Here is a 19,268-nt window from a genome sequence, read left to right as displayed (position 1 = left end):
CAAAACAGCCCATGTCCAGAGAAAACCTCTGGAAGACCTTCAGAAAGACTGAAGAACTATTCAACAACAGCAGTTTAAACATTATAAAAAAGTCTGGCTGCTAATATAAAGAAACAAAATGTAAAGAAAAGAGTGGTGGATCAAAACTTTGTGTGGTGTCCTTGTGGCAGCAGAGATACATCAGTGATACATAACCATTGTTTGGTAACCTTTCCGCCACAGCTTCAAAAGTGTCCATTTTTCAGCCAATCACAGAGCAAGCCTTCCTGATCAGTCTGGTGTCACTCAGTGACACTCCCCAAGCAGATCACAAAAAAGTACACTCTGCTCACCAAAACAGACACTCTGTGATAGGCCCCCTGGGAGCACATGCCTTTTTGACTGATCTTGATAGGACTCATTCCATAGTATAACTTGCAGCATAATTTGGAGCGAGCCCTACTACCATCTCAAATTCAAGGTCAAATTCCATACAATGAGGACATCAGAGACAGGCCACGGAGTTCCCAGCCTCCTCCTTATTGTTAAATCATGACCTCTGAGCTTAACTGAGGAAAGTGAGGACTGCAGTATCTTTAGATGTTTAGAGGTTCTTTTGTGACCTCCTGGATGAGTCGTTGATGTGTTCTTGGAGTAATTTTGGTAGGCCACCTACTCCTTGGTAGGTTCACCACTGTTCCAAGTTTTCTCCACTTGTGAAAAATGGCTCACTGGAGTCTCAAAGGCTTAAAAATTATAACTCTTTCCAGAGCGACAGATGTCAGTGACTTTGTTTCTGTGGCAGTAGTCTTTAGATCATACCATGATGTGCTGCTTTTTGAGCTCTTCACTTTGTCAGACAGGTCCCATTAAAAAAAAAAACAACAAAAGCAAACAAACTGCATTTTGTATTTACTCAGGTCATCTTTATTTAATATTAAAATTGCAAAAAAACAAAAAACAAAACCCCCCCCCAAAAAAAAAAAAGAAATCAAGGAGGGGGCAAATAATTTTTCACAACACTATGAAGGCGATTTAAATACTTATAGACAAAAGAAAATGAGATGCATACTGTAAAAGAAAAAACAAAATACAGGAAACCAGATCCATGATATAATCCTTTATTTTAACCCATGGGATTTAATTTTTACAGTGCATTTCTTTACAACAATAATTCATTAAGTGACAGGTTTTAGCCACCACTACGGATCAGATAACTATGTATGTTACATTTCTGAGCTCCTCAAAGATTTCAACTTCATAAACACCGTGCAAAAGACTCCAAATATTAGACGATGATAACTACAAAGGTAACGAATGCAGTGATATCTGATTATCCACTGACATTGTTAGCCTCTTGTTATCAAACTCTCAGTTAATCTTTAGTCGTCTCAGTGTTATTAAGCAGCTAGCTATCTGTACCATTAAACATACAGAGAGGTGGCCGATTAGAAACCTGCTGCCATCCATAACAAAGAAATATCCTTTGAAAAGAAAAAAAAGAGAGAGAGAGACAAAACAAAATATGGCACCATTGTCTCAACAACCAGTAGACAAACATTTTTAAGGGGACTGTTGCCAAACTACCCTTAAAAAACAAAAAACTAAGAGCTCTGTTCAGTCCTCAGCATGTGGAGGAGTCAGTCAGATGGACATAGAGCTTTATGTGGACACCAAGCCATTCGACTAGAGGAACATCAGCACGACCCTTCAGTCACATCTTCCAAGCACCTTCAAATGACTCATCTGAAGAAGACTTCACAGAAACCTGCTGCCTCCCACCCTCATTCTGTCCCCGCAAAACCACATCAGTGTGCGCCACACATCCCTCAGAGCGTTGCACCGCGACTATACCAGAGAAAAGCATAGATAAAAGACACAACCACCATCGACTGTGCACATACAGAACACACTGCAGCAATGAACATGTACACGACCTACCAAATGCACGTTAACATAAACCCAGTCCAGTTATCCATCACATGTTACATTCAGGCTCCGAGAGGACAAAAAAACAACAACAGCAAAAAAGATGCAATGGCAAAGTAAACAGCAGATTTCTCCCTTTTCCTCAAGTTTGGTCACAAGTGCCCTCCATTACATGACAGCTAGTAGTGCACAAAATAAGAATACAAAATTAGACTTTTAAATACTGTAGCAGCATTTCTTTTCTTTTAAAGTTGAAAGCCTCCAGTAGTACAGGTACAGGCTTTGGAGTCCCCCGACACGTGGAAGGGTGAGCGATTGTCCTCTGAACTGCGAGACGGTGCCCGTCAGGAGGGTGCAGGTGTTTGGTACTAAAAGGTGTGTGGACAGGTTGGAGATGTGTCTCAGGCGGGGCACCACTAGAGGACTGAGCCGTGTGGAGGCAGCAGGACGCTGCGGCGCTTAGGCCTAAAAATGTCTTTGACCAACCCCCTCCTCCACCTGCTAGCATGCCTTAGCAATCCCTTCTAGTACAGTCTATACGTACATCTCCGTTTTTAAAGCCCAGCGTCCCAAAGAGTAACAACTGCTCCTCATTCCCGCCCCTGCAGCCAAACTACAGCTGATTGGCGGTAAAAACAGCGCACAGCTCATCAGTCCCATACGAGCAGGACAAAGCCGAGGTGACAATGCTTCAGAGGTTTCTCTCAGCTGGAGGCTGTAGCGATGGCCTTCTTAAGCTGCTGGCTACGGATCTCGCGGGTGCGGGACTCGAGGAGCAGGTCGTGGCAGGTGTTGCACACCAACACAGGGTCGTAAAGCTGCTGGTCTGGGATGGGAAGCTTCAGGTGACAACAGTCTTTACAGAACACATTACCACAGTTCCTGAAAATGGAGAACACATGTAACGTTATTAATAGGACAAATAATATTTGATGTGAAGGTTTCTAAGACACTTTAAATACCAAATGTATAAGATTTCAAAATAAAAGATCCTCAGGACCCAGAGAGGGCAAAAATGAAAAGGCTAAATGCAGATTATGGATTGATGAGCAGCACAAACAGCTTTACGCTTCTTCCTGAAGCACATTTAAAGGTCTTTTCACACATGGCAACTTTACTGCATTCCATCCGTCTCTATTGCATTTGGGAACGGAAACACAAGTCATTGTTTACATACATTATAAATCAGCTGATTCTATTTATTACATGTTGGAAAACTTGCTGTGTTTAAGTTACATAAAAAATGGATCTAACAGTTGAACACATGCCCTGCTCAGAGTGCTGCTCTGCCTGTGAATATGAATTTCCCCCCCTGCCTAAAATGTCTCAGTGGAGCATATAATTAATTCCCCAGTGAGTCAAGAGCCTTTGATGCTGAAACCAAAGCTTGGAAAATGCACAGCAAATTGTCTTTTAAAGGCATGCTGCTGCTTTGGCAGAGTCACTGTGCAACTAAAGAGTGCAGAGAGAAACAGGCATACAAAATATACAAACACAGCCAGCTTTTAAAAGGAAACACTCAGATCTCTTAGACAAGTGCTAATCGTGAAGCAGCTTCACTTCAAATGCAAAAAAATATTAAGGCTTAAATGTTAAAAAGAATTTGCACAGCATTTGGAAAATGTACTTATTCTTTCTTGTTCAGAGTGAGACGATGAGACTTGTACTTGATGTTAACCAGCAGCTGGTCAGATTAGCTTAGCACAAAGACTGAAAACCGGCTGAACAGTTTGTCTGGTTTTATTCAAACAGCAACCAAATTTGCCTTCAAAACTGCGCCAGAATAAAAGGAATAGCTGAGCACATAATTGCCCAGTAACACAGCAACAAGATGCTTTCACACTGCTGACAGCTAGCAAAGCTAGCATTAGTTAACCTGAGCTAACAGGCTTATGGCTGAAGCTTCACATTTACTTTCTTAATCTGAGCAAATACGTAAACAAATATTTCCACACTAATATTAATCTAGTCTAATCTTGGCATTTATCTATTTTTTCCTCCAAGTTTGAGCACATGTTGGAAAAATTAACAACAAAAAAGAAACACAATGAAGTCTCTACCTGCAGTGGTGACGTCTCTTGGCTATCCAGAACTCACAGTCACAGTTGAAACAATGGGAGGCCATGTGGTCGGGCACCCACCTCGTAACCTACACACAGAGATAGGTATCAGAAAAGTGTGAGACATAGCTCTGCTCCTGGACATGCAAGTGAGAAGTGAGTGGGAACAAGAAAGGAAGAGTGAAGACAGAAGCTCTGTAGGACACTCACCTCAGTGTCCCTGGGCTCCACTCGATCCCAGCTGCCCTCGGACAGACGGTCCTCGCTGTGGGTAGACAGAGAATCTTCCTCATTGCTGTTGTCTGACTCACGCAGACATGTCTAAGGAGAGAACAGAATGAGATCAGAGGATGGATACAAATAAGAACTCTTCTGAAAATAATTGAGAGTAAATACTCTGAAGACAAAGAGAAATGCTATTAGCTCTTTCAGTAAAGTCTGTGCTTAAAAAGTCACTCACAATGTCATCCTCGTACTCGACGTATGGCTCTGAGGGAGGGGTGCCATACTGTTGACTCTCAAGCCTCATCTGCAGCTGTCGCACCTGCTGTCGCAGCACCTCAACCTCCTGCTTGTAACCCGCCTCGATCTGACGCAATCTCTGCTGCACAGCATCCATCGGCACAGGCAGCCCGTCGTCATCCAGGTAAGCCAGGGCCTGGGGAGGTGGTGGCGAGCTGGAAGCTGAGGGTGAGGAATAAGAGGCTGGCAGGAGCTGATGGGCTGCCAGTGAGTAGCTGGTGAGGGCAGCAGGCCCACACAGTCCAGTGTAGCCTGCACTCCTGGTAGGCCATCCAGTCTGCAGCGCACTGCTCGGACAACAGAGAGCCTCCCTGCGGCAGCACTGCGAGCCATTGGCAATGGCAAAGCCCTGGGCGCGGAGGAGTTTACTGGCAAGCCGGCGGCTCTGGTGGATGTTGGGGTGCTGGGCCCGGCTGGCACCAGAGGCAGACTGGACCAGACCCTGGACACTTTCCCAGTGGGAGCTGAGCAAGCACAGGTCCGAGAGCTGGCTCTGGGAGATCAGAGGGCGAGCAGTTGCCTGGATGCAGTCTACAGGAGCTGCCGCTAACACGCGCTCTCTTCCACTCGCCCCATTTGTCCTCGTGTCCTCCTCCTCCTTCTGGGGTTGAGCTTGTGGCTGAAACTCAGGCTGCTCCACATCATTCAAAGTATTCTGCGTAAATTCCTGGGTCACTGCGGAGGGCGAGTTGGGGGGATGATCATTCTCACCTGTAAGAGTCTCAGTGGAGTCCCCCATGGGAAGGAGTGGTGTTAGCTGCTTTACAGCCAGCAGGCTCTTTGACTGACTATCAATTTGTCCTTGAAATACAGAGGTTGGTGTGTTGGCTGCAGGTTGAGTGCTTTTGCAGGGCAGAGGTAAGCAGGGCTCTGATTTATGAGTGGGTGATGGTATACTCTCAGCAGTCCTACAAGGGCTCTCAGCCTCCATTGGAGCTTGTTGGAGTGGAGTATCTGTGATCTGATGCAAAGCTTGCATGAGGGCAGGAGTGGAAAAGGCAGTGTGAGCAAGTGTGACATCCTCACTGAGGGGGACAGGTGAGAGGGGCAGGGAAGGCAGGGGCTGCGTAGTGAAACAGGGTCCATCCACAGCCTCTTCAGCACCCGCTACACCTGGGACAGCTTCTGGAGTCGGATGCACAGATTGTCCCTCTCCACTGTCGACCGCAGTGTCAGGTATGAGCTCGTTGGAGCCTTCTGCAGCGGGTTCTTCCACAGCAGGTGAGGGCTCCAGTGCAGAGCGACCCTCCTGGCAGTGCTTGTTGAGATTGGGGTCGCTCGATGTTCGTGTCAGGGGCATCCCATTCTCAAAAGCTGACAGCAGGTCATCCATGGAGCGGGTCTTAGGAAGTCTGTAAATCACCAGTACATACAGATCTTATTTTTTAATGTGTATAAAATGCAGTAATACAGTTCTCCATTTTGAACTCTAGAGGGCAGTCTGACTGTTTGCCATAACATTACTAGTCAGACTGCGGCAATAGTATTGCTCAGACAAACAGACCTGTCCAGGGAACGGGAGGTAAGCTCATCTCCTGTGATGGAGGGCGGGAGGTAGAGATCCACAGAATCGTCCACAGCAGTGCAGGGGGAGGAGGTGGGCAGGTAGACGGCTGTCCACAACTGTAGTGCCCGAGTATGGCAGACTGGCTGCAGCACCTGGCAGACAAATGCACCGGGAGGATAAGTACATAGTAATGGCGTCTAAGATCAAAACTCTGAACGTGCATCAGAAAGGATGGCAGGGAAAGTAGGATAGATTTAATCTTTAATCATACGGAAGTTCAAAATCGGAGTCACATTATCCATTAATCAAAACACTTATTGTGCTCACTGAGATTGTGACTGAAGATTATGATCATTACTATGATCAACTGTTTCCTTCAGCAAGCCACCTCACTGAACACTAACTGAAAAGCACAGTGGCTTTAAAAGGAAACACTCAGGAAGCAACTTCCAGCTGCAACTATACTAAACTACAGGGTGGGCCATTTATATGGATACACCGTAATAAAATGGGAATGGTTGGTGATATAAAAGTCCTGTTTGTGGCACATTAGTATTTGTGAGGGGGCAAACTCCTCAAGATGGGTGGTGACCATGGTGGCCATTTAGAAGTCGGCCATCTTGGATACAACTTTTGTTTTTTCAATAGGAAGAGGGCCATGTGACACATCAAACTTATTGGTAATGTCACAAGAAAAACAATGGTGTGCTTGGTTTCAACGTAACTTTATTCTTTCATGAGTTATTTACAAGTTTCTGACCACTTATAAAATGTGTTCAATGTGCTGCCCATTGTGTTGGATTGTTAATGCAACCCTCTTCTCCCACTCTTCACACACTGATAGCAACACCGCAGGAGAAATGCCAGCACAGGCATCCAGTACCCCTTAGTTTCAGGTGCTGCACATCTCGTATCTTCACACCATAGACAATTGCCTTCAGATGACCCCAAAGGTAAAAGTCTAAGGGCGTCAGATTGGGAGACCTTGGGGGCCATTCAACTGGCCCATGATGACCAATCCACTTTCCAGGAAACTGTTCATCTAAATGGCCACCATGGTCACCACCCATCTTGAGGAGTTTGCCCCCTCACATATACTAATGTGCCACAAATAGGACTTTAATATCACCAACCATTCCCATTTTATTAAGGTGTATCCATATAAATGGCCCACCCTGTACAAAAGCTGTGAAAACCGGCAGGTACCATGTCATGAGAAGGGATGTAGAGGAAGTTCTGGAAGTTCTTGTTTGCTGTGCGAAGCAGAGACCACACAGAGCAGGTGCGTTTGTAGATATTCTTTGCCTCCCTTTCACGAGCGTTGTTGCACAGAAACGTGCCGTAAAGACACGAGTATGTGTGCTGCACCAACTTGACCTGGACATGTGAAGAAGATGCATCAAGTCAGGCCTTTAATTACAGCACTGATTAACTTTAACTCTCATTGTCGGTGTGTGTGAGACAGCTGACTGATGTGAAACAGCTGACTGATGTGAAACATGACCATGTGACCCAAGACTTTATTCATTAGGCCAAATGTATGGTTTCATGTAATCCTGGCCACTTTTTGAAGTTTATAGAAGATGTAGAGATTAATGCGTAAGACAGACTAGTATAGAGTGCTGTCCAACCACCCACCAGGAAGGCCTCGTTGAACTCAAACAGGCAGGGGAACTGTTTGAGCAGCTGGTGAACACAATCCAGCCACTGCAGGAAGACGGGACACTGCTCGCTCACATCGTCTGAGTTCTCCTGGTGGCCACAGCGGTCCCCAAACTTATGACCAAAGTCCAGCCATTCAGTCTCTACGAGCACCTGGAAACCCTGTGGATAGCACAGAAGTCAGTACCAAAAGCAACAAGAGAATCCAGCAAAATAAGTGCTTACCATACCTATGACATGTCATCTAAAAATCAAATACATTAGATTAATACTGAACTGTGCAGATGCTCACCTCTAATGTCCTGTAGTAGGGGTCCAGCAGGACCTTGGCGAGGGCTACAATCTGAGGCGTGCGGTCCCACCCGTCTGAGCAGTGTACCAGGACAGGACGACCGTCCCGCTCGACTGCTGAACATACCAGAGTGGCAGCCTTCAGCATGACCGACAGGTGCTGCAGCCAACGGGTGCTCTCCAGTGCTGAAAGCCAGCTGGAAACACGAGAGGGGGTTGATTAGGCAACAACTAACCTATATGGAATATGTCATAACTGAGGTAATCTGAAGACTGGATACAGCATGGATTGGGTTATTTGGGTTAACTATGACAGAGCAGGGAGGCACCTCTCTGGAGGCCTTTCTGCTTCACTTCACACATTCGATGTAAAATACACACTTCTGACGCACTGAAAACACATGTAAACATGGGAACAAACGGACAGCCATAACACACATGTGCTGTTGGTTGACGTGTACAGACAGACAGCTGGCAAGCCCAGCAGGAACAGGACTGTGTTCCTGTGCCTGTGTGGTGTTGTCTTACTGTGTGGTGAACCCACTAAAACAGAGAAGGTGGAGGGAGGTGCAAATGAGGCCAGAGCCGCTCAGAGAGAAAGGTCACATAGATCGACTTACTTTCCTGGATCGGGGATCTGACTGCAGACAGCCCTGAGAGCCTGGAAACTGTTCCGGATAGCATGGATGTTGGCCATTCCCATGAACATGACCTCACAGCTGGGGTAGTACTCTGAATACAAACAAACAACAATTTGCTTTCAGTGCAACATTCATAGTCATCTAACAGTGACTGTGTGTAGCCACTGGTAGCAATAATATTGTCCATTTAGTCAAACTGGACTGCACTAAATGTGTTAGCAAGTCACTGTAGAGAGAGGGGATTGTTTCCAGAATGGAAAAGCAGCACCTTGTTAAACAGATGTGTGATCAAAAGCTACACAAAGAACATTTTAAACTTACTCTGTAAAGGATGATTTCTATAAGACAGGTCTAACAGCATGAGCACTGACAAGAATTAAAGTGTGCGCAAAAGCTACAAATCACAACCAATATGCTCTAAACTGCCATCATAGCAGAGCCTATCTGAAAGCCATTAGTTTTAAATATTCAAGCTGATCAAGGAAAAAGTTGAATTATGATATATACCCATATACTTGTCCAGCTGGCTTTAGTATTATTCAAATTGTTTCTGATTGTTACATAAGTAATTAAAAAATAATTAAGCTCCATAGAGCTGAGAGGAATTATAAAGTTGGATATTAAAATTATGTTAAGTCACCACAAGCAGGCAATTTTAGAGTACTGAGTAAAAACACTGTTTTACTTCTCACCGAGTTTCCTGTCTGCTTGACTCAGTAGAATCAGACGCCAAATGATACACACACACTCCAGATAAGGTTCACAGATGACAATGTTTCTAGTTTAATTTGACTTTTTGAAGATGGTGCAAAATTTTTTGGGATTATGCCAACCTTCACATTCGCAGCCTCCGCCCTTAGCTCGGTTAGCCACTGCAGCAGTGTATGAGCGAGCATCCAGAATCAGCAGCTTCTGTGTCACAGTGTTGTCATTGCAGCTGGAGCCGCCCGTCAGAGATGAGTCTGGGGAAAGAGAAGATTCTGATCATTATGAGCAGACAGTGTAATGCGAATCGACCTGCCAGGGAAAGGAAGAAAGAGAAAGTGTGAAAGGAGGAGGACGGTGTCAGAAGTGCAGGGAACATGATTAAGAGAAACTGACTCTATTTGTAACCTACTGAAAATCAATATCTCCTCATGATGAACACCACTGTGTTACCTGGTAAGTCAAGAAGCCTCCTTCCCACAGCTTCTGCAGAGAAAGACGACTGGAACTGAAATACTTCTCTCTGCACCCTTCTCTAATTGTGTTAAAAGCTCTTTTATCACTTTCTGTAATTTGACATATCTGTGTGTTCCTTATAAGTTAATATGGAGGGAAAAAAGGAAAGCAAAACTACTGAAAAAGATACAAAGAGTTGTTTTTCTGAACTGTGAAAGCTGTGCTGACAGCTGTCCTACTTTCTGTAACTCACAATAATTACAATGCAGCAACACTGATGCACGTACTTTCTGTTAAAAAGGAGGACATTAGCAATGGAAAAAAACAAAAACAAAAAACACATTCCCAGCCCTGTGAATGCTTGCAAAGCTCTGAAAACACCAGAGTCCTAGCTATTAGCGGCTGTTTACAACCTGGAAATTTACTGATCTCCTCTCAAAGTTCAAAGTGCTGATTAAAAAGAAGCTAATTAAATTTATGGTGTGCACGATAAAAGCGATTCATGTTAATCAGCTACCTTTATACTTTAAATTGGTGATGATGTATTTATGTATTTGCAGGTATTATTGAAAATGTGAAAAACTGATAATTAAACAATAGATAAATGCATCTCTTTCTCTCTGGTCAAAGTTTGTGAAAGAAGTCTAGAGTTAGAGAGTGTTTGGCCAGGTTTGCACAGCGTGATCTGCTGTTGTGTGTCTGGATGACTGCAGAGAGAGAGAGTCTGTTTCAGACACTCACTACTGGAAGCACTGTTTGGTATAGGTGTGTGGGCTGCCTGAGTAGACTGCAATATGATGCGATCACTAGCTGTGACTTTAAGAAAACGAGTGAATTTGGACCCTGGATTGTTTAATTTGACAAATAGGGTCATCGTGTAATGCAGAGATGTGCAAATGGATGAGGAGTGCAAGTATGGACATGCAAAGAAAATCAAACAGCAAGATTACCAAAATCACCATCGGAAGAGTCAGTAGCTTCCCCGCGTTGTCGATTTGTTTGTGCACCCTTGGTTCCGCTGTCCATCTGACAGGCCTTAGCGATGGACGTAACTAGATACTCATCATCTGTGTTCCTCCAGCCCCACCAGCTAATCTCAGGCTGGCTACAGCGGGCGATCACTGCCCCGTTCTTCTGGTGCCTGGAAACGAAGGTTACAGAGTTAATTAACCTAAAATGATGGATTTTCTTCAGCTTGCACCCATATAAGCTGGAGAAAACATGCACACAAAGTTACCTGTAGACCACCACTGGGATCCTCTTCCAGGATCTAAAAGAAGCCACACTCTCCAGCTCCTTGTCAGTGATCCAGATTGGAATCAGAAGCTTCTGTGGGTAGCTGGAGCACAGCCTACAGGATGAACAGGTAGTTAGAGGTTCTAAAGGAAGTTTTAAAACCGTTTATAATGCTGCATTATCTTTTGATGAGGAAAACCAAGATGAAACTGGCTGCAAAAGGACATTCCCTAAAATCTTCTGGTTTTCAGGGTCACTGCAGCATCAATATCTCAGCTAGACCAGAAAACAAATCAGAAACCTCCATCTGTCTCTGCTTTCTCCTCTTTCTCTCCCAGGATACTTTCTTCAAATTCTATTCACTTGCTCAGAGTCTAATAGCAGGAGGGAGAGAGACTGTGTGTGTGTGTGTGTGTGTGTGTGTGTGTGTGTGTGTGTGTGTGTGTGTGTGTGTGTGTGTGTGTGTAAAATACAGTTTTGAGTCATGGGCCTCAGCAGGCTGTGACTTGTTTAATTAGCCAGTTGTCCTATGTGTGTGTCTGTCTCAGTGGGGTGTGTTCTCCTGGGCCCTCCAAACAGACTGACCTTTTTTTTGTAGCATTTATTTACCCAGACTGCAAAGGAGACCCCGATGTACAGGTGCACACACTCATACACCCATTCAGTCTATTGTTTCTACTTAGGTGACTGCCTTAATACAGTTTATCTTAGGCTGAACTACCCAACCTGGTAGCCTCAGCGCGCACGCACACACACGCACACATATGTGTGTGTGTGTGTGTGTGTGTGTGTGTGTGTGTGTGTGTGTGCGCTAAAGCTGTTTGTGTCAATGACAGGGAAAGTTGCAGCTTTAAAGACATCCTAGATTAGCCATTAGCTTGTCTTGTTTAAAGTGTACCTATTGGACATCCATTAATCAATTAAGACTTCTAGTCACAGTGGATGATGATGAAAACATCAAAGTCATATATCTAAAAGATGTGGAATTTGCTTCTAGGTGTTGCCTTTCACTTTGAGGTACCCTTTTCTTCCCTCCCATCCCTGGTGACACTCTCATTCTGAAAAACCTTGGATCTCATCAAAAAGTAACCAACTCTAAAATTCTGACACTTATATTACCAACCAGAGTTCCCACTCTGGCAGAGCTCTCAGAAATTTCACAGAAACACTGCCATTCACCGTCAACTATCCAATCATTACTCTTTATCATGACACCATTCTATACTACTAAAACTAGATGCAGTCATCGGGATATACCTGCTGTGCTTTTCATGGTTAAGCATCAGTGACATACTTGTAGTTGCAGTTGATATCAGACACTCTCCAGATGTTTTGAGTATCGAAGCCCATCCTCTTGACCTCCATTTCCATTCTCTGACGTACATGATCACCTACAAACACACATAGAACATGGAGCGAGGGTATAAATGAAAAATGCCCTCTCAAACATTTACTTGTTCTAAAACTGTGAACGAATGTGTGTGAACCTGGGCGACAAAGATGAAGGTGCTGATCTTCATCGTCAGCGCTGCCTCCTAGACACCACGCGTGATAGGCCAGGGCGAACAGGTCCTCCAGCCGTGATGGGTGTGCTATGGCCCGGTTCAGACGTTTGACCCACTCCTGGCACTGCTTGAACGTTGCAAAGTGGCATCTGTGTAGATTAGAAAGATTAGTGAGATCCAACAAACCCTTCATGCACTGGGGACAAGGAGAAAAACAAAACAAAACAAATCAGCTGCTCTGTGATTTTCCAGCCTTTAAACCAGAGTAGTAATGTGGTTGCTTAATAATGTGGAACCAAAATGCTGCTGGGCACATCTGCTACCGAGTATGCGACAGTTCCACTGGTTTTAAACTTTACAGATGTTCATGAACACATAAAGATGAGAATTTACCAACACCCTTTATTACCTTTGAAACCTTAGTTTCAAAGAAGTATTACCTACATATTATTTTACATTTCCTATCTAAGGTGGGCGAATGACAGTGCGTTACAAGTTGTGACTGAAATCATCAATGACTACAAGTACAGTTCTGCAAAAGTTCAGTTCTGCAAAAACACATAATTCGACTCTTTCTCCATGTCAAGTCCTTTTCCATTATTGCTTAATTTGATCTCAAGTAAGTCAAACTGAACTCCAAATTCGGTCAGTCTGTTGTTATGTGTACAATTTACAATTGGTAATGTGTAATATGAACAGTTTCCTAAATGAACCCATAGTATTACTAATTCAAATGTGTATCAGAGTACTGTGCTGTAAGAGAGTGTAAGAGTGAGGGGCTCTTCTTACCTGACAACTTTAGAGTCTTTGCAAATGATGTGCAACTGGAACATATCTCTGCTCTCTACACTTTCTATCAGCCTGAGAGGCACCTGCAGAGGGAGACAGAGAGCACGTGCATTTAGCCTGATGGCCCACTGTGTGAGCAGACAGCACACTGGCAGAGAAATTACCACCCTCTGGTCTAGTACAGACTGTATCCAGGTTAGACACACTAAGTAAACCTTTAACCTGACTGCAGAGGAACAAAAGGCCACACTGGTGTTCCAACTTTGCCTCTAGAACTGTTATGATACCATGTGACAGCTACAAACCTGCCGTCTCTTATGCTTTTCAAGCAGGTAAGTGGTACTTTAGAGTAAGATGTTAATGAACCCCCGACGAGGTTTAAAAAATCCCTTATGGACAAACCTTTGAACATAAGGGCTATGTGTGTGCACTTTTTTACAAATAATGGCCAGTTTAATTCATGAGAAAGAGTGCTGGCGACACAGTCATTTCACAAAATGATTAATCCATCTACCACTCTGCTGAATGTAAATTACAGTTTGGCCTCAGTCCATCCCAATCATGTAAAGTGAAGAGGAGCTTAATGACAGCTGTCTAGACTATGGCAGAGGGTGATGTTTTATCATATGGTACTCACAGATATGTCAATGTCCACACCTGGGTAGGTCTAAAACACAGTGACACCATGGAGCACAGACAAGGAGAGAAGGAGGGAGGGAAGAAATAAGACAGGAGGAAATGGAAAAAAACAAAACAACAAACTATTAAACCCAAAAAGGAGGCATTGGGAAATGAAGAGTTAAAAGGAAAGTAAACACCAAAGAGGCTGCGAGATGAAAAGACAACCGAGCGGATCACGCTGTGCACTATTTGTAGCACATAGCCAAGTCAAATGGAAATCATGAAGAGAAAGACAAACACAGGCGGGAGCAAAGGGCAAGAAAACAGCTTAAAAGTAAGAGGCTGTAAAGAGTTGTGAAGGGGAGGTGTGGGTGAAAGGTTGTTTGCTGGCATTCATACAGTTCATGTGTGCTTCTGGGGTCAAGGCAGGAGTCTGTCTAAGTAGGAAATCAGTTTGATAAGGACTGTTAGTCTGTGACATTTGAACTTTATGTGGTAATCTCACTCTCCTCTGCTTAAAGTTAAGGTGAGGACGTGCCTCGGTGATTGGCCCTCGCCACCTCCTTCGTTTTTAAAACTGTCATCTTTTCCAGAAGCTGAATCCTTCTGGAAAAGATGACATGGATTTGGGAAGAAGGATTTTCATTGCCAGTGAATGCAAACAACCAGCCTGTTTGTATTTGAGCAAGGCCTGACGTCAGCAGGAGCGAGCTGGTGGAGAGCACTGCCAGCCTGGATGTCACATTAAACCTTTGTGGTTTCAGGATTAGAGGGTCTAGTGCTCCTGTGATTTCACCTTGGTACAAACAACTACATGCCAAGTAAGCTAAAAGTGCTCAACGGGTACCCCATTGAAAGTTTATTTGCCTTGTTGCCACAGTTATTTCTTAATGAAAACTTATATGGGGGAAGGGTAAAAGTCTAATTGCATACAAACTAAACATCCTTCCCTCTCCTCTGCTGGTGGCATAGGGCTCTGGCAGAAGTGACAGTTCTGTGATTCTTTGTTAGGTTTGTTGTCGGAGACATGCACTCACATTGATGACTGAGTCCTTGAACTTGATGTGAAGTCTGTAGTTAGAAATGGCAATGATGGCTTCATCAGCACGGCCAAGATATTCCACACCTTCCCCCTGAAGAACTGGGAACGGCACCTGCAAAGACCCAAAAACAATGGAACTGTTTAAGTCTCATGTGCATGAAACATTACACCAGCACGCATTTAACAGCTTTATTCAATCTACTGGAAGTCTAATCCTGACAGAACATATTATGTTAATGCTGCGTCCTCAGTTTTGGTGCAACTCATTCTAAATATTGATTGTGGGAATGTCATTTTTGGACAATGACAAATTAAATTTAACTTGGACAAAAAAAGGAAAAAAAAGTAATCTCAGAGCAAAACAGCAAGATATGTGACATGATCTGTTAAGCTCCTTGTCATACTTTTAGAGGTACTTAAACTCAAATATCATATTGGCACAGCATTTCATTTTTATAAGCAATACCCAGCATAGCTGACAGCTTGTGATCATCCTGTCAGAGTAATATTGAAGATAAAAGAAAAAGAGGGACATGAGAAAAAGCGTGCATGTGTAGCTGTCCAATTAGGGCATATGAGTTTTACAGAAGAGCCTTTGTTAGCACAGAGGGGCTTGTTGGTGGGAGGGAGACTGTCTGCTCCGGTGTAGAGGGAGAGGGATCCCAAACTGTCCATTAACATTCCATGGCCATTTGATTAGTCGCAGCCAAGCCCTGGCTTCAGCCGCAACGAGACCCCTACATTAAGGTAATTGCTTCCCAACAGAGGTTAACAGAACATTTTTCATTTCATTCTGAGGCAGGGTATTATCTTAAAAGTCGACAGAGTGGAAGAGACACATGGTTGCACGTGCCAACTCCTAAAACATCTTTTCATTTATCTAAAACCGGAAGCTTTTAATCAGTTTCAGACCAGCTGCTCTTGTTGTTATTCTGTTTACTTTACTGCTTTTCCAATATAATTAAAAAAAGATGCACTGAAACAAAAGATCTTGAATAAATGGTGTTGACCAGGAGCACAAGTGTTAGATTATAAAATAACTTTGTGAAACACTCTCGGCTTGGTGATGAACTGGGGGACTGTGTTAGGCCCATTCCGTCTTGACTAAAACACACTTTTTCCTTAGTTGTCACTTGGATGCGATTGGCACGAGCATAGTTATTGCTATGGCTGCTTCAAACTAATGAAAAGTGTGACACCGGTCTTGTTGTTGAGTTGCTAAGTAGTGAGGAAAGTGTTGCTTAGAGACAACATTACCTCATTCTGTATTAGCATGCACTGCTGAGTCACGCTGAAGAGGACCCACTAGTGCATGTTAAAAAAAGACAACATGCAGCAGAGCAAATGCAAGGCTATAGCAGGCCCACTTGAAACAGCTAACACTGCTGAAAGAAGAGCTCCACAGCACAAAAAGCTAAATGTGACCGATATTCCCATCACTCCATCTAGTCCAACAGACTATTTACTCTCATGCCAAATTGCATAAAACTCTAAAATAAAGCAGGACTATTATGTAGAAATCCCATTGAGTGGTAAGAGGTCAAAAGATGTTGATGATGGCTGATCCATAAAAATGTTTTTTTTTTTTTTTAAAAAAAAGCCCTGATATTTATCACTGCACCTGCTGCTCATCAATAACTGAAAACTTCCACATGAATCGAGACAGGAAGCATGACGAGGGAAAAAAAAAGTGTAGCTTAAACTGGGAAATGGAGCACATAGTACTCAGCAGAGCCAAATATAGGCAGCAGCAGCCCCCTCCTTCTCGGCACAATAGAGCGGGACTTTGAAATATTTTTGGGATTAAAATATTCCAGTTTTTCAACTGCAGCTCAAGCAAATTGAAAGTGACAGGAGGACAAACGGCGCTGACACCTAGGTTAAGCTTAAAAACCATGTAGCTACTGACTGAGGAAAAGGACTGAGGATACCGTTTTACAATATATAAAAAGGAAAACGCCACAAAAGCAAAGGAAAGGTATACGATTTCATTAAATACTGGCTCAGTGGCAGTAGAAATAAACAAATTCAGGTAGAGAGTGTACACATTTATCTGCTGTGGAAAAGACTTGAAGTGTGTTGCTAGAAGTGCCATAGTTAACATGCTGTACAGACTGCAAGCTGCATTAAACAAGCTGTGCTCCAAAAGTAGGTGCATGAGTCACTGGCAGCCAGCAAGTGCAGCAGAAGATACTGTGTCACGTTTCCTCTATGAAGCCTTCAGCAGCAGAAATATGATGAGAGAGAGGGGGAGGGAGGGTGAGTAGAAAGCCCCATTTAAAGAGGAAAAAAAAGAAAACACTGACTTGTGAGTCGTGACTTCCGGTTTAAGCAGCCTGCCTGTTAGGACATGCACGTGAGCAAATGTACGCGCAACTGAAAGCATGCTCCATGACTTGCACGCACGCAGGAGGGAAGGCAGTAGGGTAATAAATACAGTGGGGTGGGGAAATGCCTGCAATTTGTCCGCAGTAAGAGACATCAGCTGTCAGTGAAACCATCATGGGAGAGCCTACACATGCACAAAAAGTCACACAAAAGCACAGATACAATGTGTGACTCCATGTGTGAATGCAAGGGGAAGGGAAGCAAGCGTAAGAGTGCAGAAACAGAAAGATTCTGTTTCTGCACAGATTAAAAGACACTCTCATAAACTTTGCTAGCAGACTATGATACAGCCATGCTTCCTTTGCACATTGCTCAGTTGGAAAAAATATACAAAAGACCTTTGACACAGAGCCCTTTAAAGCATAGCACTTTAATAATAAAACATTTGAACAGGTTGATACTCCCTGCAGTTCACTAGAAACCAAGTGGCTTCAATTGAAAGCCACAAAAAAGAAACAACAGATAGTGACCCCAGGCCCCTCCTCCCTCCACTTTTCCTTTGTCCAGTGCTCCAGACACATGATGCTAAGCTCCATTAACCAGCAGACAGCCACAGAGCGCCAGCTTAACACCAGAGGGTCAAGCGCAAGTTAGCCATCACAGTTCTGCTACTTGTATCCTCACATGGAACAGACTTTGAAATCCTTCTCACTTAACTGACCTAAATGTTTCTGAACCTTTTTATCCTCTGCAGCGGCTTCTAATTTATTTATGTAAAACATTTTTGGAACAGCTTGGGGTAGTTTGTTCTGCAGTATGGCTCACATATACAAACCTCTCAAGTAAAATTTCTACTGTATTTAGAAGTTGATCTTCAACAGGCCAACTACATATATGTATTTAGCCTTTTTATGTTAATAATATGAACATTTACATTTATATTCATAAAATAAATGCTTTAAAGTAGGTCAAGCACAAGTGCTCCTTTACAACCAATGCACTTAAAGAAAGGCCTGAGCCACAATTCAGTCCTTTCATATGTACATGCAAAACAACTTCCTGCTCTCCTTATTAAAGCTTTGCATAAAAATATCCCTTATCTTTACATGCTGGCTTAATTCAGAACCAGTTTTAAAAAAAAGTTTACTGAAGAGAATTTGTTTTCTTATTAGAACTCTATGATACTTTATCTGTAGAGAGTGTGGGCAATTGCTGCATTCAAATGGAAATACTTGTTATTCTAATTGCTAATTAATTTTGTCAGTGTGTAGCACAGGAAAAAGTTGAGCTACATGACAGTGAAAAAAACAAAAGCATTCCTCTGGGTCCCCATCACCATCACTTCTTCCATGTCTGACCTCAAGCTTGTCGGGTTGAGACCTGTGCAGTAATATCTCGGAAATCATGAGAAGACCAGGCGTCAAGGTGAGGGTGTTTCAGAGGAACATTGATTTTATTAGCCACCAAGATTTAACATAACGTCACAACCTAGAAGTGCCACACTTGTTCCTGGTTTTCTAATATTAAGTCATGTTGCTGGGCGTGAGAGCAGATGGGACCGTGCTGTAGAAGTGGTTGTCACCTCACCTGAAGGCTTTCATCCTCCTTCACCAGCTCCTTCTGGGGGAACAAATCCTTGGCCTTGATGTACTCCAGACTGGGAGGCCCCTCTTCACCCTGTCAGACACAAACACAATCCAGCGATAGAAAGATAAATACTTCCGTCGTGATTCATGTCAACATATCAATGTGAGACTACATATGAGAAACTGAAGCAACACACAAAGTCCATATAATTTGTTGATAGCAATACTGAAGCATGTGAAGAGACATGAAACAATCAATACAACCAAACCCAGAGTTAATATTCTCACTGCTTTTATCCAGGTCATTAGGCTCTGGTAGTTCATTGGTTCATACGTGCCAGGTAGAGTTTTGCAATCTCCTGCAGCCAGCTCAGACATCACGTAGGAGATTAAAAATTTACTACGAGGT

The 19,268-nt window shown here is 43.5% G+C and overlaps 1 protein-coding gene across 5 annotated transcripts in view; it reads right to left on the bottom strand.

Moving 5' to 3' along the window:
* Window positions 1–1,084: 1,084 nt before the first annotated feature.
* The window catches only part of mtmr4 (myotubularin related protein 4), a 41,724-nt gene continuing 23,540 nt past the window's right edge, over window positions 1,085–19,268 (bottom strand). For 3 of the 5 annotated variants that reach the window (XM_084941686.1, XM_084941687.1, XM_084941685.1), the window contains 17 exons: window positions 18,861–18,950; window positions 14,941–15,057; window positions 13,920–13,949; window positions 13,283–13,365; window positions 12,283–12,642; window positions 10,990–11,103; window positions 10,703–10,893; window positions 9,425–9,553; window positions 8,571–8,682; window positions 7,952–8,147; window positions 7,636–7,821; window positions 7,204–7,374; window positions 5,995–6,149; window positions 4,429–5,842; window positions 4,179–4,289; window positions 3,969–4,057; window positions 1,085–2,790 (listed from right to left, as the gene is read on the bottom strand). In XM_084941686.1, the coding sequence (XP_084797812.1) occupies window positions 2,613–2,790; window positions 3,969–4,057; window positions 4,179–4,289; window positions 4,429–5,842; window positions 5,995–6,149; window positions 7,204–7,374; window positions 7,636–7,821; window positions 7,952–8,147; window positions 8,571–8,682; window positions 9,425–9,553; window positions 10,703–10,893; window positions 10,990–11,103; window positions 12,283–12,642; window positions 13,283–13,365; window positions 13,920–13,949; window positions 14,941–15,057; window positions 18,861–18,950 (3,726 nt within the window). In that variant the 3' untranslated portion in view covers window positions 1,085–2,612. The remainder of the gene's footprint in view (window positions 2,791–3,968; window positions 4,058–4,178; window positions 4,290–4,428; window positions 5,843–5,994; window positions 6,150–7,203; window positions 7,375–7,635; window positions 7,822–7,951; window positions 8,148–8,570; window positions 8,683–9,424; window positions 9,554–10,702; window positions 10,894–10,989; window positions 11,104–12,282; window positions 12,643–13,282; window positions 13,366–13,919; window positions 13,950–14,940; window positions 15,058–18,860; window positions 18,951–19,268) is intronic. The other 2 variants (XM_084941688.1, XM_084941689.1) reach the window with 2 other exon arrangements.

This window comes from Perissodus microlepis, chromosome 10, assembly GCF_051167445.1.
Source record: "Perissodus microlepis isolate ML-2025 ecotype Zambia chromosome 10, ASM5116744v1, whole genome shotgun sequence".
Taxonomy (NCBI): Eukaryota; Metazoa; Chordata; class Actinopteri; order Cichliformes; family Cichlidae; genus Perissodus; species Perissodus microlepis.
Note: the sequence above shows the minus strand (reverse complement) of the source record. Positions and strands in the feature narration are given on the sequence as shown.